Source organism: Lissotriton vulgaris, chromosome 5, assembly GCF_964263255.1.
Source record: "Lissotriton vulgaris chromosome 5, aLisVul1.2, whole genome shotgun sequence".
Taxonomy (NCBI): Eukaryota; Metazoa; Chordata; class Amphibia; order Caudata; family Salamandridae; genus Lissotriton; species Lissotriton vulgaris.
Window position 1 is genome coordinate 921,072,448 of NC_141693.1, and position 19,084 is coordinate 921,091,531.

General features: G+C 41.8%; 1 protein-coding gene across 1 annotated transcript in view; it reads right to left on the reverse strand.

Moving 5' to 3' along the window:
- Positions 1 to 19,084, reverse strand: part of LOC147711799 (gamma-aminobutyric acid receptor subunit pi-like) — a 488,208-nt gene that overhangs the window by 47,871 nt on the left and 421,253 nt on the right. Inside the window, exon 6 of the mRNA XM_086920240.1 lies at positions 8,653 to 8,790. Coding sequence (XP_086776366.1) covers positions 8,653 to 8,790 — 138 coding nt within the window. The remainder of the gene's footprint in view (positions 1 to 8,652; positions 8,791 to 19,084) is intronic.

The window sequence follows — 19,084 nt, forward strand, 5'->3', positions numbered from 1 at the left end:
CAACCCCCAGTACTCGGGCTATCCTGCATCACATGTCTTCCCTAACTCTCGTCAACATCATAGTCTCTTTCCCAATCTTAATAACCCCGGCAAATACATCCAGCCCAATGAGTATTGGAATATCCCGTTGAGGAACTTGTATGAGCCCTTATCAGATTTGAATCTCAATGATTGACCAACTTCCCCAACGAGGGTTGGAGTGGGTAGTCTGGATTGTTTAGGGGTTGCTGATTTTCAATTGAATGATTCCTGTAAAGCTCTAGACCCCAGGGGTCAATCTGTTCAAAATGTTACTGATGCTTTTGTTAAATTGTGTGGGTCTGGGGAATCAACGTTGGTGCTAGAACCTGTGTTATCAGCAGTTGCATCCACAGAGTCTGATCTCCTAGCATTAAGTACTTTGGGTGAGCTCACTGGTTCTTGTGCTATAGCTGAACTGGGGGACAGTGTCTCTAAATCAGGAGTTGTTCCCTCGCAAGTAGATGCTGCCCTAACCATTGATGTTGAGTGCACTCCTGACCAAGGCATATCCAGTGCTTCATTAGGAGGACATGGTATCATTTTGGGTAGCTGGAATATTGCCCGTCTGGAGTCAAGACTGTCTATACCTGATTGGGTTCGTTTTATACGCAGAGGGGATGTATGGTCCTTTCAAGAAACATGGGCTCTCCATCCATTGTTTCTTACTGGCTATCTGTCCTTTAGTAAATTGGCTGTCAAGGGACAAAAAGGACGTGCCATGGGGGGCCTGACAGTGTGGGTTTGGCAGCAAGTGGGTGTTACAGTAGAAGAAGTTTTTATAGATAGTCCTGATATACTACTGGTTAGTATTAAATCCACCAGTGGCCTGGATATTTTGGTGATTAATATTTATGCCAGGGGTATTCAGGGCGGTAGGATTTCTCCATCCCTTATCCTCCTGGACGACTATTTAAGTATAGCTTCGGAAACAGGGCTAAAGGTGGTGATGGGAGATTTAAACTCTTGCTTTGAACCACTGAGCCAGGATGAGGGTTCTCTTACAGAGTCTGAAGATCTGGCCTGGGGGATTCCCCAACTGGATTTAGCTCTGATTAAAAGGTGGTCCCAGGTGGCAATTTTCATCAAAGGTATGTGTTTGGACCAAGGTTTGCGTGCCCTCAACGGTAGAACACGCTCTGATAGGCTAGGCAAAGACACCTTTAGTAATGGTAGACATAGTAGTAGAAAAGACTACGTACTACTGGATGTTAAACTGTGGCACTTGTTGGTGGATATGGAGGTAATATCACGCCCAGAAAGTGATCACGACCCCCTAGTGGTGGAACTAAGGGATTCAAGTTTCACAGGCCTAGACAATTATGTCTCTAACATTGTACAGGATAATGTAATTCTTACTAATGATACAAGAAGAGTACGCTGGCCAAAAATTTGTGCTGATCCTGAAGCCTGTAAAACCATTAGATCTTTGGTTTCCGATTCCCTGGTTTATATTACCAAATGTGAGTCCCAGGAGGCAATTAATTCTATGATCACCGATACTCACGCTTCTCTGTTTAGGTCTTTAAAGAAACTTTTTATTAAATCCCTCACTAAAAGGGGTGGAAGGGGGTACAAGAAAAGGCTAAATTGGTTCGATGATGAGTGTCATCGAACCCATGCCGAATTGTTTAAGGCCCTTAAACTTAAGGATCTGTGCCTAATAAGGGCTTGTAGGAAGGCTTTTAATGCTGCGAAACATAGAGCCAGGATGAAATGGGATGAAGAAAGGTGGACTACTCTGGCAGATGCATGTAGCTCCAAGAACTTTCAGCAGTTTTGGCATCTGCTTAAATGGGGCTTGTCCCAGGATGATCGGCCGAGCCCTTCATCGGTGGGTCATCAACATTGGGTTAGCTATTTTGGGAACCAATTTAAGGGTCCTGACAGTTCTCTGGAGAACATATGCTGGCCAATATTGGTTGACCCCCTAGTGTTTACATCTACCGAAGTAAAATCTGTCTTGAAATCTATCCCGAGAGGGAACGCACCTGGACCAGATTGCATCCCAGCCGATTTATTCCTTCAGGACCAAGATCTTTGGGTTCCATATCTGGTTCAGTTGGTTAATGCCTTGGCCTCTGGTGCCAGAGTCCCTGAATCCTGGGCTGGGGCTGAAATCTTGCCTATCTATAAGAAAGGTGATAGGTCGGTTCCCTCCAACTATCGGCCTATCAGCCTAATAGACGTGGTAAAAAAAATCATAGCCCGTCTTGTCCTTGCCAGGATTCATGAATGGATAGATTCACATAATATTTTAACTCCACTACAGCCGAGATTCAGGTCCCATGTAGATCAGGCCTATCGTTTTATGCTTCTCTTCTGGAAGACGGTTCTATTAGGCAAGGGCAACCTATATGCAGCATTTGTAGATCTCAGGTCTGCCTTTGACCTTGTGCCGAGGGCTGGTTTATGGAAGTGCCTATTAGACATGGGCATGCCAGCCCCTCTTGTTAGTCTGCTAATTAGCTTACATAGGAATACCTATGCCCAGGTACGTTGGGGCAAACCAGGGGAGGTGACTGATAGGTTTTCTGTGGCTAAAGGTGTCAGGCAAGGCTGTGTTTTAGCCCCTACCCTTTTTTCGTTATATATTAATAGGGTTGTCAACTACTTTGCCAATCACCCCACAGATGCCCCGTCACTAGCGGGAATGAAAATACCTCTACTCATGTTCGACGACGATACCCTTTTAATATCTAAAACTAGACAGGGTCTTCAGCAGGCCCTGTCTAGGTTTGAGTTATTCTGTCACAAACATGAGTTGGAGGTAAATGTTTCTAAGACTAAGTTTATGGTCTTTAGATGCCACAACCAGATCACCGCAAGGGTCACAATGGGGGGTATGCCCCTAGAACAAATGAAGCTGTTTACATACTTAGGAGTTACATTTAGTGACACCTTGAGCTGGACTCCCCAGATTGAGCTTATGGCCTTGAAACATCTGCAGATAGGAGGTGCGCTGATCAAAGAGCACAAACGCTCTTTTACTCGGCCTATCTCTCCCCTAATTAAGATTTACGGATCCAAGGTTCTTCCCTCTGTTCTCTATGGGGCAGAACTTTGGGGGTTTAGTAACCTGGACCCGTTGAGATTAGCCCAAAACAAATTTCTTAGGGTGGCCTCTGGTCTGCCGCAGTCAACCACAAGGATCCCACTCATGTATGATCTTGGGTGTCTACCGGTTGAGGAGCAGGCTAGATTTCGCCCACTGGCGCTCTGAAGGCGCCTATGGACGACGCCGGAACTCAACCTGTATGCCAGGGCATGCTTAGATGTCAGAGATATCTCTGGTTCATCGAACATAAGCTGGTTTAGAGATCTTAGATCATCACTCTTTGCCCTGGGGTTACCGAACTATGGGTATGTCCTGATTCAGCAGTCTTTCCCTCAAAGAAAATATTAAAAGCGCTGTATTGGGATTGGGTGACCTTAAACCGTCACCAGAGATTGCCTGCAAACAACCTATCTAGTAAATTCATCGACCTTAAAGATGCCCCCAAGCTCGAAAAATATTGGGATCTGATTACCAAACCAATGGATCGTAAATTGTTCCATCAATTTAGAAGTGGTACGCTTCCATTAAGGGTGTTTACCAACAAGTGGTGCTCAAGTGGGTCAGAGTGCTGTCCGCACTGTCATGACCTGGGTGAAAGGGTTGATCACTTTTTGTTTGTATGCCCTTTGTATGCTGCTCCTAGGTCCAAATGGCTCAGCCCGGTCTGCAGAACCCTGGGTACCCGCTCAGCTATTGAGGCCAGTAGAATCCTAAGAACTAACCTAACTCCTCTCATTGTCATTGGTGTGGCAAAATACCTTGGTTGGGCGTGGGTAATTAGAATTAGGTATTTAAAAAAACAGCTAGTAGCAGGTCTGTCATTGTTCAACTAAACGCGATTTTCAATTGTACGTCCTTGGTCTTCCAGGTTTTTATATTGTACTTTTAATTAATGTTTTGTACCCATTGTAAGAATGTCTGTTTTAAACTGATTTAATATGTTTTAATGTCATAAAGAAACTGTATATTCTTTTATCATGTATATTTTGTATGTACGTCTTTTAAGATGAAATAATCGAATAAAGACTTCTTAAATGGTAAATGGCTTCAGCTAGCACACCTATACATTTAACAGTGAGACAAGTTCTTTAGACACCCACTTACTGACTCAGTGAATTGTCATACGTACTACAATTGTGGATTCCACAATAAATCAGACATGCTTTGAGCCTGCCAGCAGAATGGTTCAGACATCACCACCATTTTTCATGCCTAAGAGAGGCGAGCCTCCACAAGTAAACTGTAGCACCTTCAGACCAACAATGTCGATGATAACACCAAAATGTGATAAGTCCCTCTTGCATTCACAACCTAATGTGAGCAGAGGCACATATGTTGGAGAAATATTTTAGATTACCTCAGCAGAAGAATAAGGTCCTGCATCCCGAGAATTTGATGATTGGCTTCAAGGGATAGATACCCCAGTTGTTAAAGGAAATCTTGAAACTAGTGGAACAAAAACTCAGGTTCCAGCAAATGAAAGGGTCCTGTATGTAGCAAGACTAAAGGTTTTGTGTAACCTTTTTAATACACAGTTGTCTTGGAACTCCCTGTTGACTTTAAGAGAGCAGCATGCAGTTAGAGCCTCTGGTGCGCTTTTCCAGTTTGCTGCCAAATGGGGGCAGAAACCTGTGAAAAAATTATTTGATCTTTATAAAGCAACCAATGCCACTTATGGTCAGGAGTATAGGGGTATAGCAGGAGCAATAATCTTCAAGTTGCAGAGAATAATTTTATCAGATGACAAATGATGGGACCCAAAAATGCACCCACAATATTTTTCCAGTCCGAATTAGGGCTGGAATATTTGTAGTAGTGAATTTGCCTTGCCCCTCTGTTATTGTGGGAAAAGATTTGGCTATCTCAAGATTTAGCCTTTTCAAGAGACATTGTCAAGGATTGTCTGACCATTCCTACTGTTGATAATATTCCCTGGTTTCATTTTTTGAAATGCACATGCTCGGGATTGGCTTACAAGGCTTCTAAGAACACCCCCACAAATTGACCTCAAAAGCCAAAGACAGCATTAATATGGCCCTTTCTATCAGGGCTAACAATTGTCCCTGGCAGTCGCAGGAACATTTTGGAATGCTGTGTCCTGTTGGGGATCGTCATATTGCTAATCATTTACAACTTTTTTAGCACTAATTTGCAATATACATTTTAACTTACAAGGTTTCTGTTAGGCCCAGTGCACTTCTTGGCAGCATTTCCACAGCAAGGAGGTTGGTCAGAATATATCATGCCATGTCCTTGCGACAATTTGTCTAAACAAAGCACTTTGCACTTTTTATTATTTTGTGCACTTTATAATACAACAAGAACAAGATTTTTGCTCTCACTATTGAGAAAGCAATAGCTCTGTACATATAAAGGAGGCTTTAGATATCTGTATTCATTGGCCTCTATTGATATCTGCACTTCAGTTGTGAACTTTATCAGGGGGGCTCTTGTTATTAGGAAGCGTTTTTGGGCAATATTGTTAGGGCAATGATTATCTAATTGATTGGTGCACAACTTTTAAATAAGGTTTACAATTAGGGCTGTTCTAAATTACCTTCTTAGGGTTGCATCTTCCTTTTACATTGTTCTGTGTGTGAATTATTTGAATGTTGGGTTTAAATCATTGTTATGAGGACCAGGACTATTTGAACAATTTACCTAATCATTGTCGTGAGGAGTGAAATTGATGGGAGATACACAAGTCACTTAGGTTGTATAGTGTAAAACAATGTTTCATATTGTATAATACTGTAGAAGCACAATTTTATCTTAACCATCCCGGGGAGTTGTTGAGCTGCACTTATTAAAAATCAATACAGAAAGTCCGGGTGAAACAGTGGACCCCTTAGGAATACCTTTTCAAGGTTCCTCTTCTTGAGGTTTTCGTCCTGCTGGTTCTGATCTGAGTTTTAGAGGCAGCATTTTTTTAATTGATGTATTATGCTTGGAGTTTTCTTTTTAACATTTTTATACTGCCATTGGGATGTGTTTTGTATTGATGAATGTTTATGAATTTAAACATGTCTTTGTTCTGTGCACTTTTATGGTTCACTGAACCGAAACCAAGTTAATATGACTGACTGACTGACTGAAGGTAGAGATAGAAGCGATGTCATTGGAACTCTTAGGGTTTTGTAGGACAGTGGTCCTTGTTAAAGAGAAAATATATAAAGAATGAATATAGAACACAATGGACTCTATATAGAATGCCCAGCCGGGTAGACGATTTAATTATAAATGAATAAGATTTCTGTCCATGGACAGTTGCAATATCCAGTAGGATACAGTCCTATTTCTAAAGCACTACATATAAGGTGTGACAAGGTGAAAAGGGTGACAATTTAAACACATTGATCAAAACAAAAACAAAACAAAAATGCGAAACATTCAGGCGAAACAAAGAAAAAGCTTGCTCAAAATGATACGTAATGTGAAAAGCTTGATACGTAGCAACAGACGTAACACATTTGAATAAAATTATTTGTGTCTTGTTTTCTTCCCCACTGCTGTCTCCTTCCTGTGGATTACCTGCTGTCCCTGGTCTTTCGTATCCTCATTTTCGTGTTCGCTAATTTACTCCTGTATTGTTTATTTATCCTTCTGATCCTCTCCTGATCCTCACTCTTCTCTAGCCGAGCCCTAAACGCATACATGGCCGCTTCCCGGTGGAGCTGCTCCGACAGCTATAGGGAAGATTGGCCCTGGCACACCGCTATAGCCGTCACCTACCCATCCGGATCACAGACATTTGTCTTGTTTTCTTCCCAGCTGCTGTCTCCTTCCTGTAGATTAACTGCTGCCCCTGGTCTCTCCTATCCTGACTTTCGTGTTTGCTAATTTACTCCTGTTTTGTCTATTTATCCATTATGTAACTTCTGTGAAACTTTTGTGACTTGTAACTCGCTAGATCCTTATGTAAAGCACTCTAATACCTCCGGGTTTAGCCGCGCTATATAAAACTCAAGTAAATAAGTAAATAAATAAAGGGGGAGATAGAAATGAAAAAAGGCTCACAGCATTAGAAGTTACAGCATTATTGTTTTTTGCTCACATACCGTGTCAGTAGTATTATTCAATTCCAAGCTCATTCCAGCTCCATACTCACTTCCTCAAAGGTCCTGCTCAGCTGCCACACCTACTTGGCCTGCATGTCCTGCCATTTGCAAAGTCAAGTGCCGGAGACCGGCTATTACCAGGCATACTGAGAGCGTTTCCGGATGTCCAGCGAGCGTGACTCTGTGATGTTCTAGTGGTGATATACCCCTCTCCTTATTTACAAAGTGGTGTTACGCCACTTAACACTACCTTATAAGTAAGACCCATTTTCACACTTGACTTGGTGTGAAAGGGGCATGCAATGTGTGTTGCAGTAGGCACCCATTGCTTTTATGCTGCCCCATATTTACAAAGCTGGGTCAGAGCCAAAAACTAAGACCAGGTTATACCTGGGCTTAGGATGGCCATACGAGGAGAATTTCTCCTCCTATTCTGCAGCACACATATAAACACATCAAATCACCTTTCAGGATTGTTTAGGTGTAGGAAGGTGACCCTTCCTGCACATAAACAATCACCCTTGCAGTGCAGGCACACTTGCAAAATGGAGCAAGGCTGCCTGCGCTGGCGAGAAGCAGCTTTTTGATGCCTGCGCATGGAGAAATTCAGGGGTGCATAGTATTTTTGGAAATACGGCACATCCCTGCACTTAGTCGGTGCATGGTGCTAACAATTTTGGCGTAACATCGGCTCCGAAACTTTATTGTAAATATCCCTCTGGTCTCATTACATTTTTTTCATTCTAGTATTCATATTCTCCCTGCACACCCATTTGGTTTTCCACTAATCCTAAACTAAACAAAGTCTTATCCTTCCTAACCTTCTCCTACTCATCCTTTCATCCTGCCATCTCATGATTTCCATCTTTAGCTCCACTAGCTTCCTGACATAGGTACTCTCCCGCATGTGACTTAAGACCTGCAGGAACACATTTAAAAGATCCATCTAGTGCCATCTCCTAACTATCATGAGCCCCTCTGTCACCCCTTACCATCTAAAGGGACTCGTTTTGCAGAGCATCCGCTTTTCTTGTGCACTAATGAACTCATATTTTGTGTAACCTTTTTGTAATAGCTCACACACAGACCTTTCTGCGAAACATGAACTTTCTCTTTTAGCTTTTTATGGAAACGGATGGAAACATCTAATTTCAACATATGTCACACACAAATAAGTACAAAGACGGGTCAATTTTCAACTATGTACATCGTTTTCGTTTTAAATTCAAGATATCATTAATGTAATGTATAGATTCACAAGTCTATCATAAATCATGGACTCGTGGTTTCCTCTAGTCTGAATTTAAATTGAGCATATCATTTGTTTACAAAACCACAGATGGAAACCAACATTAAATATTGAAATTGCCCTGTCCATTATAGATGACTATTTAATGAAAGCTCCCATTTAACATGCAGGTTTTCCACACATTCCTGGCAGTTTATAAACTAGAGGAGGCAGCCTGCGAATAAATGGCTTGATTAATGTCAACGGATGAAAAATGTGTATGTGCTTACCTGTTTCATACACAGCTTCCGACACTGATGTGTAATGGCCTTCCACTGTGTACTGGGCCAAGCGAAGCGTGTCTAGTCCACTAACAGAATCATTTCCTCTTGTCCAATAAAACATCACATCATTGATGTTATATCCCCCTTTTGAAGAAAACACAAGCAAAAGGAATATGTATTTGCTTCATTTGTGCATTCAGTAAACTTTTTAACATCTTCACCTATTTATAAAATTACAGTGAACACATATATAGCTCAAGTAAACATGTTATTTGAAAGAAGTGTACTGACAAGCACATATTGTGATATTTATGGCAAAAATTAAAAGCTTACATTGCTTCTTACTTCCATAAACGGTAAAACCTAAACTGTTTACCTAAATTGTAAAACCATTGTTTACTGCCTCACAGATGTTACAGTTACTTTAACCCTTTCCCTGCTGCCGTCGGCCAATGGCCGACGGCAGCACTACCTCCCCAGTGCTGCCGTCGGCCATTGGCCGACGGCACTCCACCCGCACACGAAAACGCCCGCACCGCGGCGGAATTACCGCCGCGGTTAACGGGTTGAAGAAGAAAAACATCTCTGGACATAGGTGGGCGGGTTACTCCATCACAACGGTGAGAGATATCCCATCTGCCGAAATATAAATCCCATTATATCCTATGGGATTTATGTTTCGGCGGACGGGATATCTGTCACCCTTCTGACAGAGTATCCTGTTTGCCAAGATCTAAATCAGACCTATATTCTCCAGGCCAATTGAATTACATCTTGTCTCTCAGGATGGATTGAACTTTGATTTTATTTTAATATGTTTCTATATTATAACTACTACACATGAAAAAACACAGTACCATGGCATAAACCATATATTAGTTCAGCACAGAAATATATTTAAATACCGAGAAAGTGATGGCAAAGATAGATTTCAGTAATTAAATTGTGCCGCTAGATGACCAGGGTGTACTATCTTTGATATTATGCGCACCAGGACCCTTGCAGTTCTGGGCGGACTCTAAACAGGAATCACAAAGTCTTCAGGGAGGTGTTAAGGTGTGGTTATGAGAGTGTGATCACATGCTGAGGAATAAGGAAGTCTGGTGCAGAGCTGTTTGCCGTATTCCTTTCCATGCTGGTCTGGGGAAGATACTACACAGGCCTCTTTACCACCTCCCTGCACTCTCCCAGGCTTGACCTGCAGCTGTCTTGATTTACAGAACAGCTGGAGGCTGCAGAAGAGTCCTTTTATTTTGGCAAATGTTCACAGAAATAGAAGACAGACATCCAGGGCAGTGATCCTTCACCACTCAGTGTCTGGCCAGCCCTTTTACACAGACAGTGCTGAGTTTTTAAAAGAATAACAAATAATAAGTGCTGGTTTCCAAGGTTCTGCTCAGAAGCCCGCAACAGATGCTATTAAATGTAAATACCAAGGCTACATACTCTTGAATCCATCTCATGCCTCCTTAATCCACTACCAGCCAGTCCCTGCCAATTTACCTCACTGTTGCTGGTCCCTGCTTTATGTCTATGTGGCGGTATATCTGTCTTTCTCTTTCTCCTTCTTTTCCTCTTGTCCTGAGTGTTTTTCCCTCTCTTGTTCAGTCAATGTCCGATGTGGAAAATAAGTGTCCCCAAGCAGAAATGTGTCAGTGGGCCCTACCCAAGAACCATCTGCCTAAATGAAGCACTCAAAGTAGCACTGTATTTCTCAATGTTGACTTAGTGATAAGAAGATTTATTGAAACAGCAAATTATTATGCTTGGCAGAGCTGTATTTTACATTCTGATTAAAATCCAAAGAATTCGGAATCTAAAAAGTTCTTTAAAACTCAGGACAAAACACACCAATTAAAAATAATTGTTTAAAACAGGCAGTGAACATAGTTGTCACTCTTCAGTTCTTCACAAAAACTACAAATTCGTAAAGTGAATGAATGAATGAAATGATCTTTATTCGGATTCTGACAAAATCCATAAAAGTACATACAGGATGAATCATTTAAAATACATAAAAACATATACAAAAGTTAAAAGTTAAAAGTTAAAATACATCCCAATTAGGCATGAGCAGCATATATGTCATAAAGTGCATATTACATGATATAGTATCATAAACAGTTTAGAAAAGCATTCGTAAATTTCTGTTTAAATAATACTAGTAACAATGTTTCCATACAGATTATTAAACCTCTATACAATTTATATTTAGAGTTTAAAGTGTGTTATGCATCCGGAGACCATTATGCATGTTCCATACTTGCCCTCGATTTTACACAGGCTTTTATGAAGCAGCTTATGGTAAATATAACATCATCGGTTGGTAACATTTGCAAGAATTTAAATGCCAGTTTAAAGTCTCTTAGATTGTATTTTCTGAAAATTGGCAATAGGTAGTGATGGATGTACAATTTATAGTGGCCACAGAAGATGAAATAATGCAGTAAACTTTGTTTCCCACCGACAGAACACGGGCATTCAAGCTCTTCTAGATTCTTATTATATCCGAGTGGAAAGCTCAGTAAATTTACAATACTGCCATCGCGGAACCTAAATAAGAGGCTCCGGTTCCATCTTCCTGTCGGTAATGACAGATATCTACAGGGTTTGTAGGGTTCATTTAAAACAGCATTACTAGTCACAGTTAGTGGAAGATATTTAATAATAGCTGGTTTCATTATTTCAATTCTCATGCGTTCCTCTTTGTATAACTCATACAATGCCCGTTTTACATTATTCTTATGGGCGGGCACAATGGTGTTTGGGGAGCTAAACAGGGAACCATGTCCAACACTAATTAGGCTATTCTTGACCGCATTTAGCCAAGGTATGAGGTTGGATCGTTCATGAGATAAACAATCTAAGATTATGCTACGGGTCAAGGAAGCCGCTGGATTTGTCCATGTTTTTAACCAGAAAAGCGTAGGCCTTGACCTTATAAAATCAGCTATATATGGCAACTTAAGTTCTTGGTGGCAAATAAAGATGGGCGTGCAAGAAATACCACCCAATACCTTCCTACAAAATCTATTTTCCTCTAGCTGCAAAGGCAGGCTATTACAATAACCCCACACTTCGGATCCATATGTCCCAGTTGGCAGACATTGGGTACGATAAATATTTAACAAGGGGGTGATCACATCTGCCGTTCTCGGTTGGCGAAGAGATAAAATTGAGTTAATTGATTTGCCAATCTTATTTCTTGCGTGGGCGGTGTGATGTTGCCACGAGCCAGTGTTGGAGAATAATAACCCTAAGTAGGGGAAAGTGCTTGTGCATTTTAATTCATTTTCGCCACTTTTAATTGAAAGAATGTTATATCTTTTTAAACCACAATTCATGATAAATGATTTTTTAAAATTGGTATTTAAACCTAAATCAGACATAAAAACAACAAACCCTGTAATTAATGAGCGCAACGCATTTGGGGTACGCCCCATTAATACGGCGTCATCCGCATAGAGTAAGGTGGTGATAGGGGAACCATTAATAATTGGAACATCCTTAGTGTTCTTGCTCAGGGCAGGGCTCAGCCCATTAATATATAAAATGAAAAGTAGAGGGGCGAGTACACAGCCCTGCCGGACTCCTCTTTGGATGAAAATGTCACCAGATAGTTCACCTTCATTGTTGATGCGTACTTTTGCCTTAAGATCCCTGTGTAAATATGAAAGAAAATATACTAATGAATCATCTAAACCATATTCCAGCAATTGTGACCATAACCTAGAGCGGTTAACAAAATCAAAAGCGGAACTCAGATCCATAAAACCTAAATAAAGTGGGGACTTTTTGACGATAATATATTTGGCCATGATTAGGTTCAAGTTGAGACACTGCTCAACCGTACCCACATGGCTTCTAAACCCCAATTGGCTACAGTGTAACACATTATTATCCTCAGCCCAATCCCTTATTCTCTTAAATAGTACCCTACCAAGGACTTTTAATGTATTGTCGATCAGCGAGATCGGACGGTAACAGGCCGGGTCGGCCCTGTCACCTTTCTTAAATATTGGTACGATAACGCTGTTCGACCAGGTTTCGGGGATGGAGCTGTCGGTCAAATGATTAAATAAGTTACATAATAGGGGGGCCCAGAAGTTAGTTTCCGATTTGATCTGGTCGATAGATAGACCATCAGGGCCAGGGGCTTTATTACTGGCACTGTCAGAAATTGCATCCTCCACCTCAGATATGGAGAAGTTCAGTTGATCAGTATTATTTAAAGACAATATAGAATCTATGCTAGGGGCAGCTATATTGTAAATTTTGGAGAAGTGCTCCACCCAGTCCTCTCCATTTATGTTACAGTTAATTGGTTGGATGTTAGAACCAAAAGACCTGAGTGATTTGACTTCTCTCCAGAACCCCGCGGTGTCTTTTAATAAGACAGTCCGCGTTAGTGACTCCCAATGGTTAACCACTAAAGCCTCAGTTCTTATCCGTAGGGCGAGTTTATATTTAGCTCTTAGTTCTCTCACTAGGTTAAAATCCCTAGGGTTTAGTTGTAAGGCCGCCCTCAGTTCCCTATTGGCTTTAGAACACGCGGAATCAAACCAGCGTGGGCTGTGGTCTGTATTGGGCCTAGATGGTTTAGAGGATTCCCTTCTCACTGCCCCACAGAGATTGCCAAATGCCCCAATCAATACTTCATCAGTACTCTCAAGAGACAGACAGATGTCTATTAACATTGGATGCTTTCTGATTACATTGGCTAGAATAGCTTTGTTATCCGCCCCTTTCCATATTAGTCTTAGTCTATCGGTAGACAATACCAATTTTTGTGGCCCACTCTCAGTCTTTGATGCAGCCTTTCTTGTCTGAGGATGGTCTAGATGTATTCTAAGCGGATAGTGGTCACTATATGCGCTGCATTCGTAAAGTATTTGTTTCAGAAAAACCCAATAAAATAACATTCACTGACTGAAATGTACACTTTGCCTGGAAATAAATTGTGCCACTGTGCCATGCACCACTGTTCCACAGATGTGAGCACAGACAAGTCACAGAAAGTGGCATTCCCCTGCCCCTCAAAGCAAACGAAGTACACACCTATAAGAGCAAGTAAATGGTGCATTTATAGGATTAGCAGAAAAGGTCATAGTGAAATCCGTGCAGTGGGGATGCATAGTATCCTTTCAACTCGTGGGGCTGCGTTTGTAGGTACGGATTCCGTATGATGTAGGGAAGGCAAGCATGAGGAAGCTCTTGATCTTCTCTGTGATTAGCGCCTAGAAATGGGTTTGCAGGCTGTCCTGCGGGAAGCGCTGGGGCACTGAACAGTTAAAAGCCGACCCTTTCATTTGAGCAGGTATCATTCATCAGAGGTAATGAGGTGTCGTGCTCTGTGGTATGCACTTACTTTACTGCACTTAGCAGGCATGACATTTCTAGACTTCGACCCTGGAGATGAAGGAAAGACAGGCTGTGTGCATGGAGCTTGGGCACCTCGTAGAGAGAAGTTTGTCGTCTTCAAAGGACACACTACTCATGGCGCCTGGGTGTTAGTTAATGAAACTACATTTCCCATGATGCGAGAGAACTCACAATGTTTGCAAATGGAGGAGGCCATTTGAAGGTATTTAATGTACGTTCTCCATGTTCCACTTCCAACTCATCCTTGCTGGGCAATCAAGTAACTTTGTTGCAGCAGTCAGGACCTTGTTAGCAGAACTCGTGAAAAACCTTGGAGATTGTTTATGGTTTGAAGCCGTGTTTGTTGTCCGAGCTGAATGAACAGAGGAATTCTTGGGTATCTAATCGCACTGTGGAAACACTTCCATTGTTAAAGTACTTTTTCAGAGTTAATCCTAAAGTTGTATAAAATCATTTTTGTTTTTTCACCTTTTTTGTTAATCTATTTAAGTAACAGGACGGACCATTGACTGTTTAAAATAAGTTTGGTACTTTTCTCATGATACACACATGCTATTAAGTATCATTGTGAACTATATGATTCTATAATTATACGTTTGTTGCATTCCAGTTTAAGAAGGCAGCCTGGAATTCAAAGCAGAGAATTGAAAGTAGAGAGTTTGTTCTCACACATAGAAGGTAGTTCCTATATTAGAGAAGGACCTGAGATAATTTGAAAACTCTTATGACCTTGATTGCATAAATATTATTTAGCATTCAGTTCCAGGAATGCTAGAGTTGCACTAGATTACAGAGAGTGTGATAATTTGAAGGTATTTTATCTGGTACAGCAAGTCTTTGAATATATTGTCAAGATTCTAAAGCTAGCAATCTCACCTTCAGATATCTGTTATGACGCAGTAACCATCAGTGGTCCGTACAGTGAGGAATCAGAGTAGCAATGTTCTCTGTCTTTGTTTTCGTCTACTACTGTTCCACCTTCCCGTTGTCCACTGCTAAGCAAAACATTCCCTCCGTGTCAGTGCTTAATTTGTAAAATATTAAGTGCCAGGGCTCTGACCAGGAGGCCACTGCAGCTTGCACCACCCATCGCCCCAGTCATTGCTGCCAAAACAACTACTAACCTTCTCTCTCGCAGGTAAATGCGACAGTTCAGATTATTCCAGGCCCCAAAGCTAAAGGAATGGCTGGGGAGGTAGGTATTAGTCATTTTTTAATGTATATTGTTTTCATAAACAACCGTTATACTGCTCATCTCTAAATTACATGAGCAGTGCCACCTTGTGGCAGACTTCCCTTAGTGTGTTGTTGACAATTAGGTGCCGAGCACCAGAAACCAATTAAGTGCTGGTGCTCAGCACCGGAAAGCTCCGGCTCAAATTAAGCACTGCTCTGTGGGTGTTTAACACTGGATTTGGAGACGTGTGGAAATGGTAATTACTGCTGTGTACATAATTCAGGTCAGTGCATCCTGAGATGAGGACATCAAGCAGTCCCCTTAACCTCACTCAGGCTGCACTGTCATATTCATTTGACAAATAGTGCTACATACGCCTCCATGAGGTAACATCAAAATACTTCATACATGCCATCTATACAGGTTTGTACTGATCAAGTGTGAAGTGAATAACCCAGGTGTCATTGGATATTTCGTTAATTAAGGGAGCATGACAAAGTATTGTAGCTTCAGCCTTCATCAGATCATGTTTGGGTAACTTAAGTTGCAAGGTTTTTTTAAGCAACCTTCTTGAAGTTGTAAAGTTTAATGCATACTCACATTTGTATTTAAATTGTTGCAATATATGTTCAACAGGTAAACTTGCAAAAGAAAATTATGCAGATACTTGCCATGTTGCATAAAGAACTCTACAAATAGAAGAATTGCAGAGAAGAAGGCTGCATTTATTTTCCAACTGTGGTGAATATTCTGTTAGAAGGAGGAGAAATCATTTTTCGCTGGCAAGGGTGAATTTAGAACAGTACTTTTGAAAAACTCAGAAGCACCAAAAAATTAAACTTGACAAAACTTCACTAGTGTAAAAAATCGTTGTACACCCCTTGTGAGACCTACCAGCAAAAGAGTGGTCTTCTCCCCAACATTTTGCCTTCTACCTTCATTTTTACTGATCTCATTTTAGGCAGCCTTAGGACTCTGAGCACTTTACCACTGCTAACCAGTGCTAAAGTGTGTGTGCTCTCTCCTTTAAACATAGTAACATTGGTTTATCTCTAATTGGCATATTTAATTTGCTGACATCCCAAGTAAAGTGGCACTACAGTTACCCAGGACCTGGAAATTAAATGCTCCTAGTGGGCCTGGAGCACTGATTGTGCTACTCACTTAAATAGCCCTTTAAACATATCCCAGGTCTACCATTGCATAGCTGTGTGTGCAGTTTTAATCTGCCAATTCGACCTGGCATTCTAAACCTTTTGCTAGACCCAAACCTTTCTTTTTAATACAAATAAGTCACCCCTAGGGAAAGACCTGGGCAGCCCAGAAGGCAGGGTGCAATGTATTTAAAAAGTAGGGCATGTACTTTTAAGTTTTACACCTCCTTTCCCAAAGGACAACATTGGAGTTGCCTTCTTATAGTTTATAAGTATAATTTCCCAATGGGAAGAGATAACCAGTTTATATGTGTCATCTCTGGAATCCAAATTTAAAATCCTAACTTATGGTGAAGTCAGATTTTAAATTACAATTCTGAATATGCAACTTTTAAAAAGTTGGATTTTTTTGTCTTAGCCATTTGAGTCTCTAGTCATATGCCTGGGTGTGGTTGGCAGTTGGTCTTTGTTTATTCCTCATAGACAGCCACACACGGTGGGAGCTTAGGTATGACATGATGGGCCATCACTGGCAGGATGGGAGGGAGGAGGCGCTGGCAACAGCCTGACTTACACCTGAATAGACTGTTCTGTCACCACACAAAGGGCCTAATGACCCTGCCTTGTCTACTTGGAGCCAGGGCAGGGGAGACATGGTATTCCTCACACTTCAAAGCCACTTGCTATAAGCTTCACCCACCCTCCAGAACCAGAGCACAAGGGTGAAAAAGGATGGACCTTAGAAACCACAATTTCAGTATTTTTGGAACTGTGGATACTTCGCCAGTAAGAATGATTGCTGATGAAGAACTGTCTCTCTGCTGGACTGGTGGACTGCACTCAGCTGGACTACTGTTTTGCTGTGCTAATCTGCTGACCTGATGCCTGCGGTCTTCTTGACTGAGTACGAAGAACTGGACCTGTATCTCTTGCACCCAGAATTCAGAGTTCCTCCAAAGGCTAGTTGGCTGGCCTCCCAATCTGAAGTTTCAGGGGCACAACAGGCTTTCACCAACCTTGTATCTGCACCTGTACTCTGCCATCAAGGAGTCTTCACTGCCAAGGGGTGCCACCTCAGTCCTGGACCCTCAAAAGTAGGCCAAAGGTGCTTTGCTTGCCTGTGAATCCAGCAGAACAGACACATCTCCTTTGCTGTGCAGCGCAAACCGGAGCAGAACTGACACATCGCTGATCCTGCGTGGCTTGGATCTGTCAAAAAGACTTGCATCGCCACCAAAGCTCACATCACCTTTGGAACCACCACTGCTTGATGCATCCTCAGTGCAGGCCCTAGCATCACTTGTTGATGGCAGCCTCAATGACAGCGCTGGACTACACATTGCAGCCTCACAGTTCCTCAAAATCGACGCATTGCCCCAACTGTGCGATGCATCCCTGACTTCGGACTTTGCATCGTAAGTTCTTGTCAATGGGAGCCTCAACATTGACGCAACAGGACCACACACCTCAACATCACCGTTTCTCGGAACTGATGCATCACTTCAGCTGCGCAACATCTTCAATATGGATCCACGCAATGCACCTCAAACCAGAATTAAGGTAGTGTGTTCAGCACGCCTAATTGGATCCCTGTAGCTGGCCAGCTCTACATCGTGGTCTACCTTAACTTGTGACTTTGTCCTTATCCAGAGAGCCTAGATATCCACAGTTGGAGCTATATGCCTTTTGCCACTGTTTTACCTAAAACCTTTAAAATTCAGGATCTCCGGTTCTACTGATTGGATGAATATTGATTGGGTCATGTGCTATTTATTAAATTAAGCTCTAGTTTTCTAACTTGGTGTAGAATTCTCTTTGTGTTGGGTGTTCACTGTTTTACTGTTTGAAGTGTTGCACTATATTAACACATTCCTCTATGTTATACTTGACGGCTCTGTGCCAAGCTACCAGGGGATTGAGCATAGATTAATTTGTGGTTTGCTTATGCCTTACCCTGACAAGGGTTGTGGTTGCTGCTTGACTAGGGCTTACACCCCAGTTAACCAGCAACCCAATTTCTTGCACCCGTACTTCAGATATGATTATCCACACTTAGGCAGAAAGGAGCCATCAGTGGTATATCTCCCTTATTGCTGCCTGCCACTGCCTTATATGGAATGATGCCGTAGGTTCATGATCCTCTGTGTGAAGTACTTTAAGTTTGCTGTCCAAGACTCAGGTTATGGTTGTATGGAGTCACTGGCACCTATGACGAGCTGTCACTATGCATGTTGGGATTTTTTCTCTCTTTGTGCCATGCATCCATTTGAGGCAACTTCCATGGGGGCAATTTTGTTTATGCTGCTACACATACATGTGAATCTGATGATGACAGTTAAGATAGCTGTGGCAATAAACAATGAAAAAACCCTCATCTGAATCTTCAGATTATTGGAAAAGAGCAATCAAATACACTACTGCAGTTATGATCAACATACTTTGGGGTGAGGCTATTCAATCTCAGTTTTTCGGACTATACGCAAAATATACATTTACATATGAACATCTTACATGGGACGTACATGCATAGCAAGGCATAGTCCAGAAAATCTACCATGGATTGGATCCTCCTTTCCTTTGATACACACACCAGCTCCTCTGCTATTGCTATCAACTTTCTGCTACAAGCACTGCCAAATGATCACCCCTTTTGTGGTCTTTTCTTTGCTATCACCACTGGTACCATTTTCACAGTGGAGGGGGCCGCGAGGAGTAAGCAGAGCAT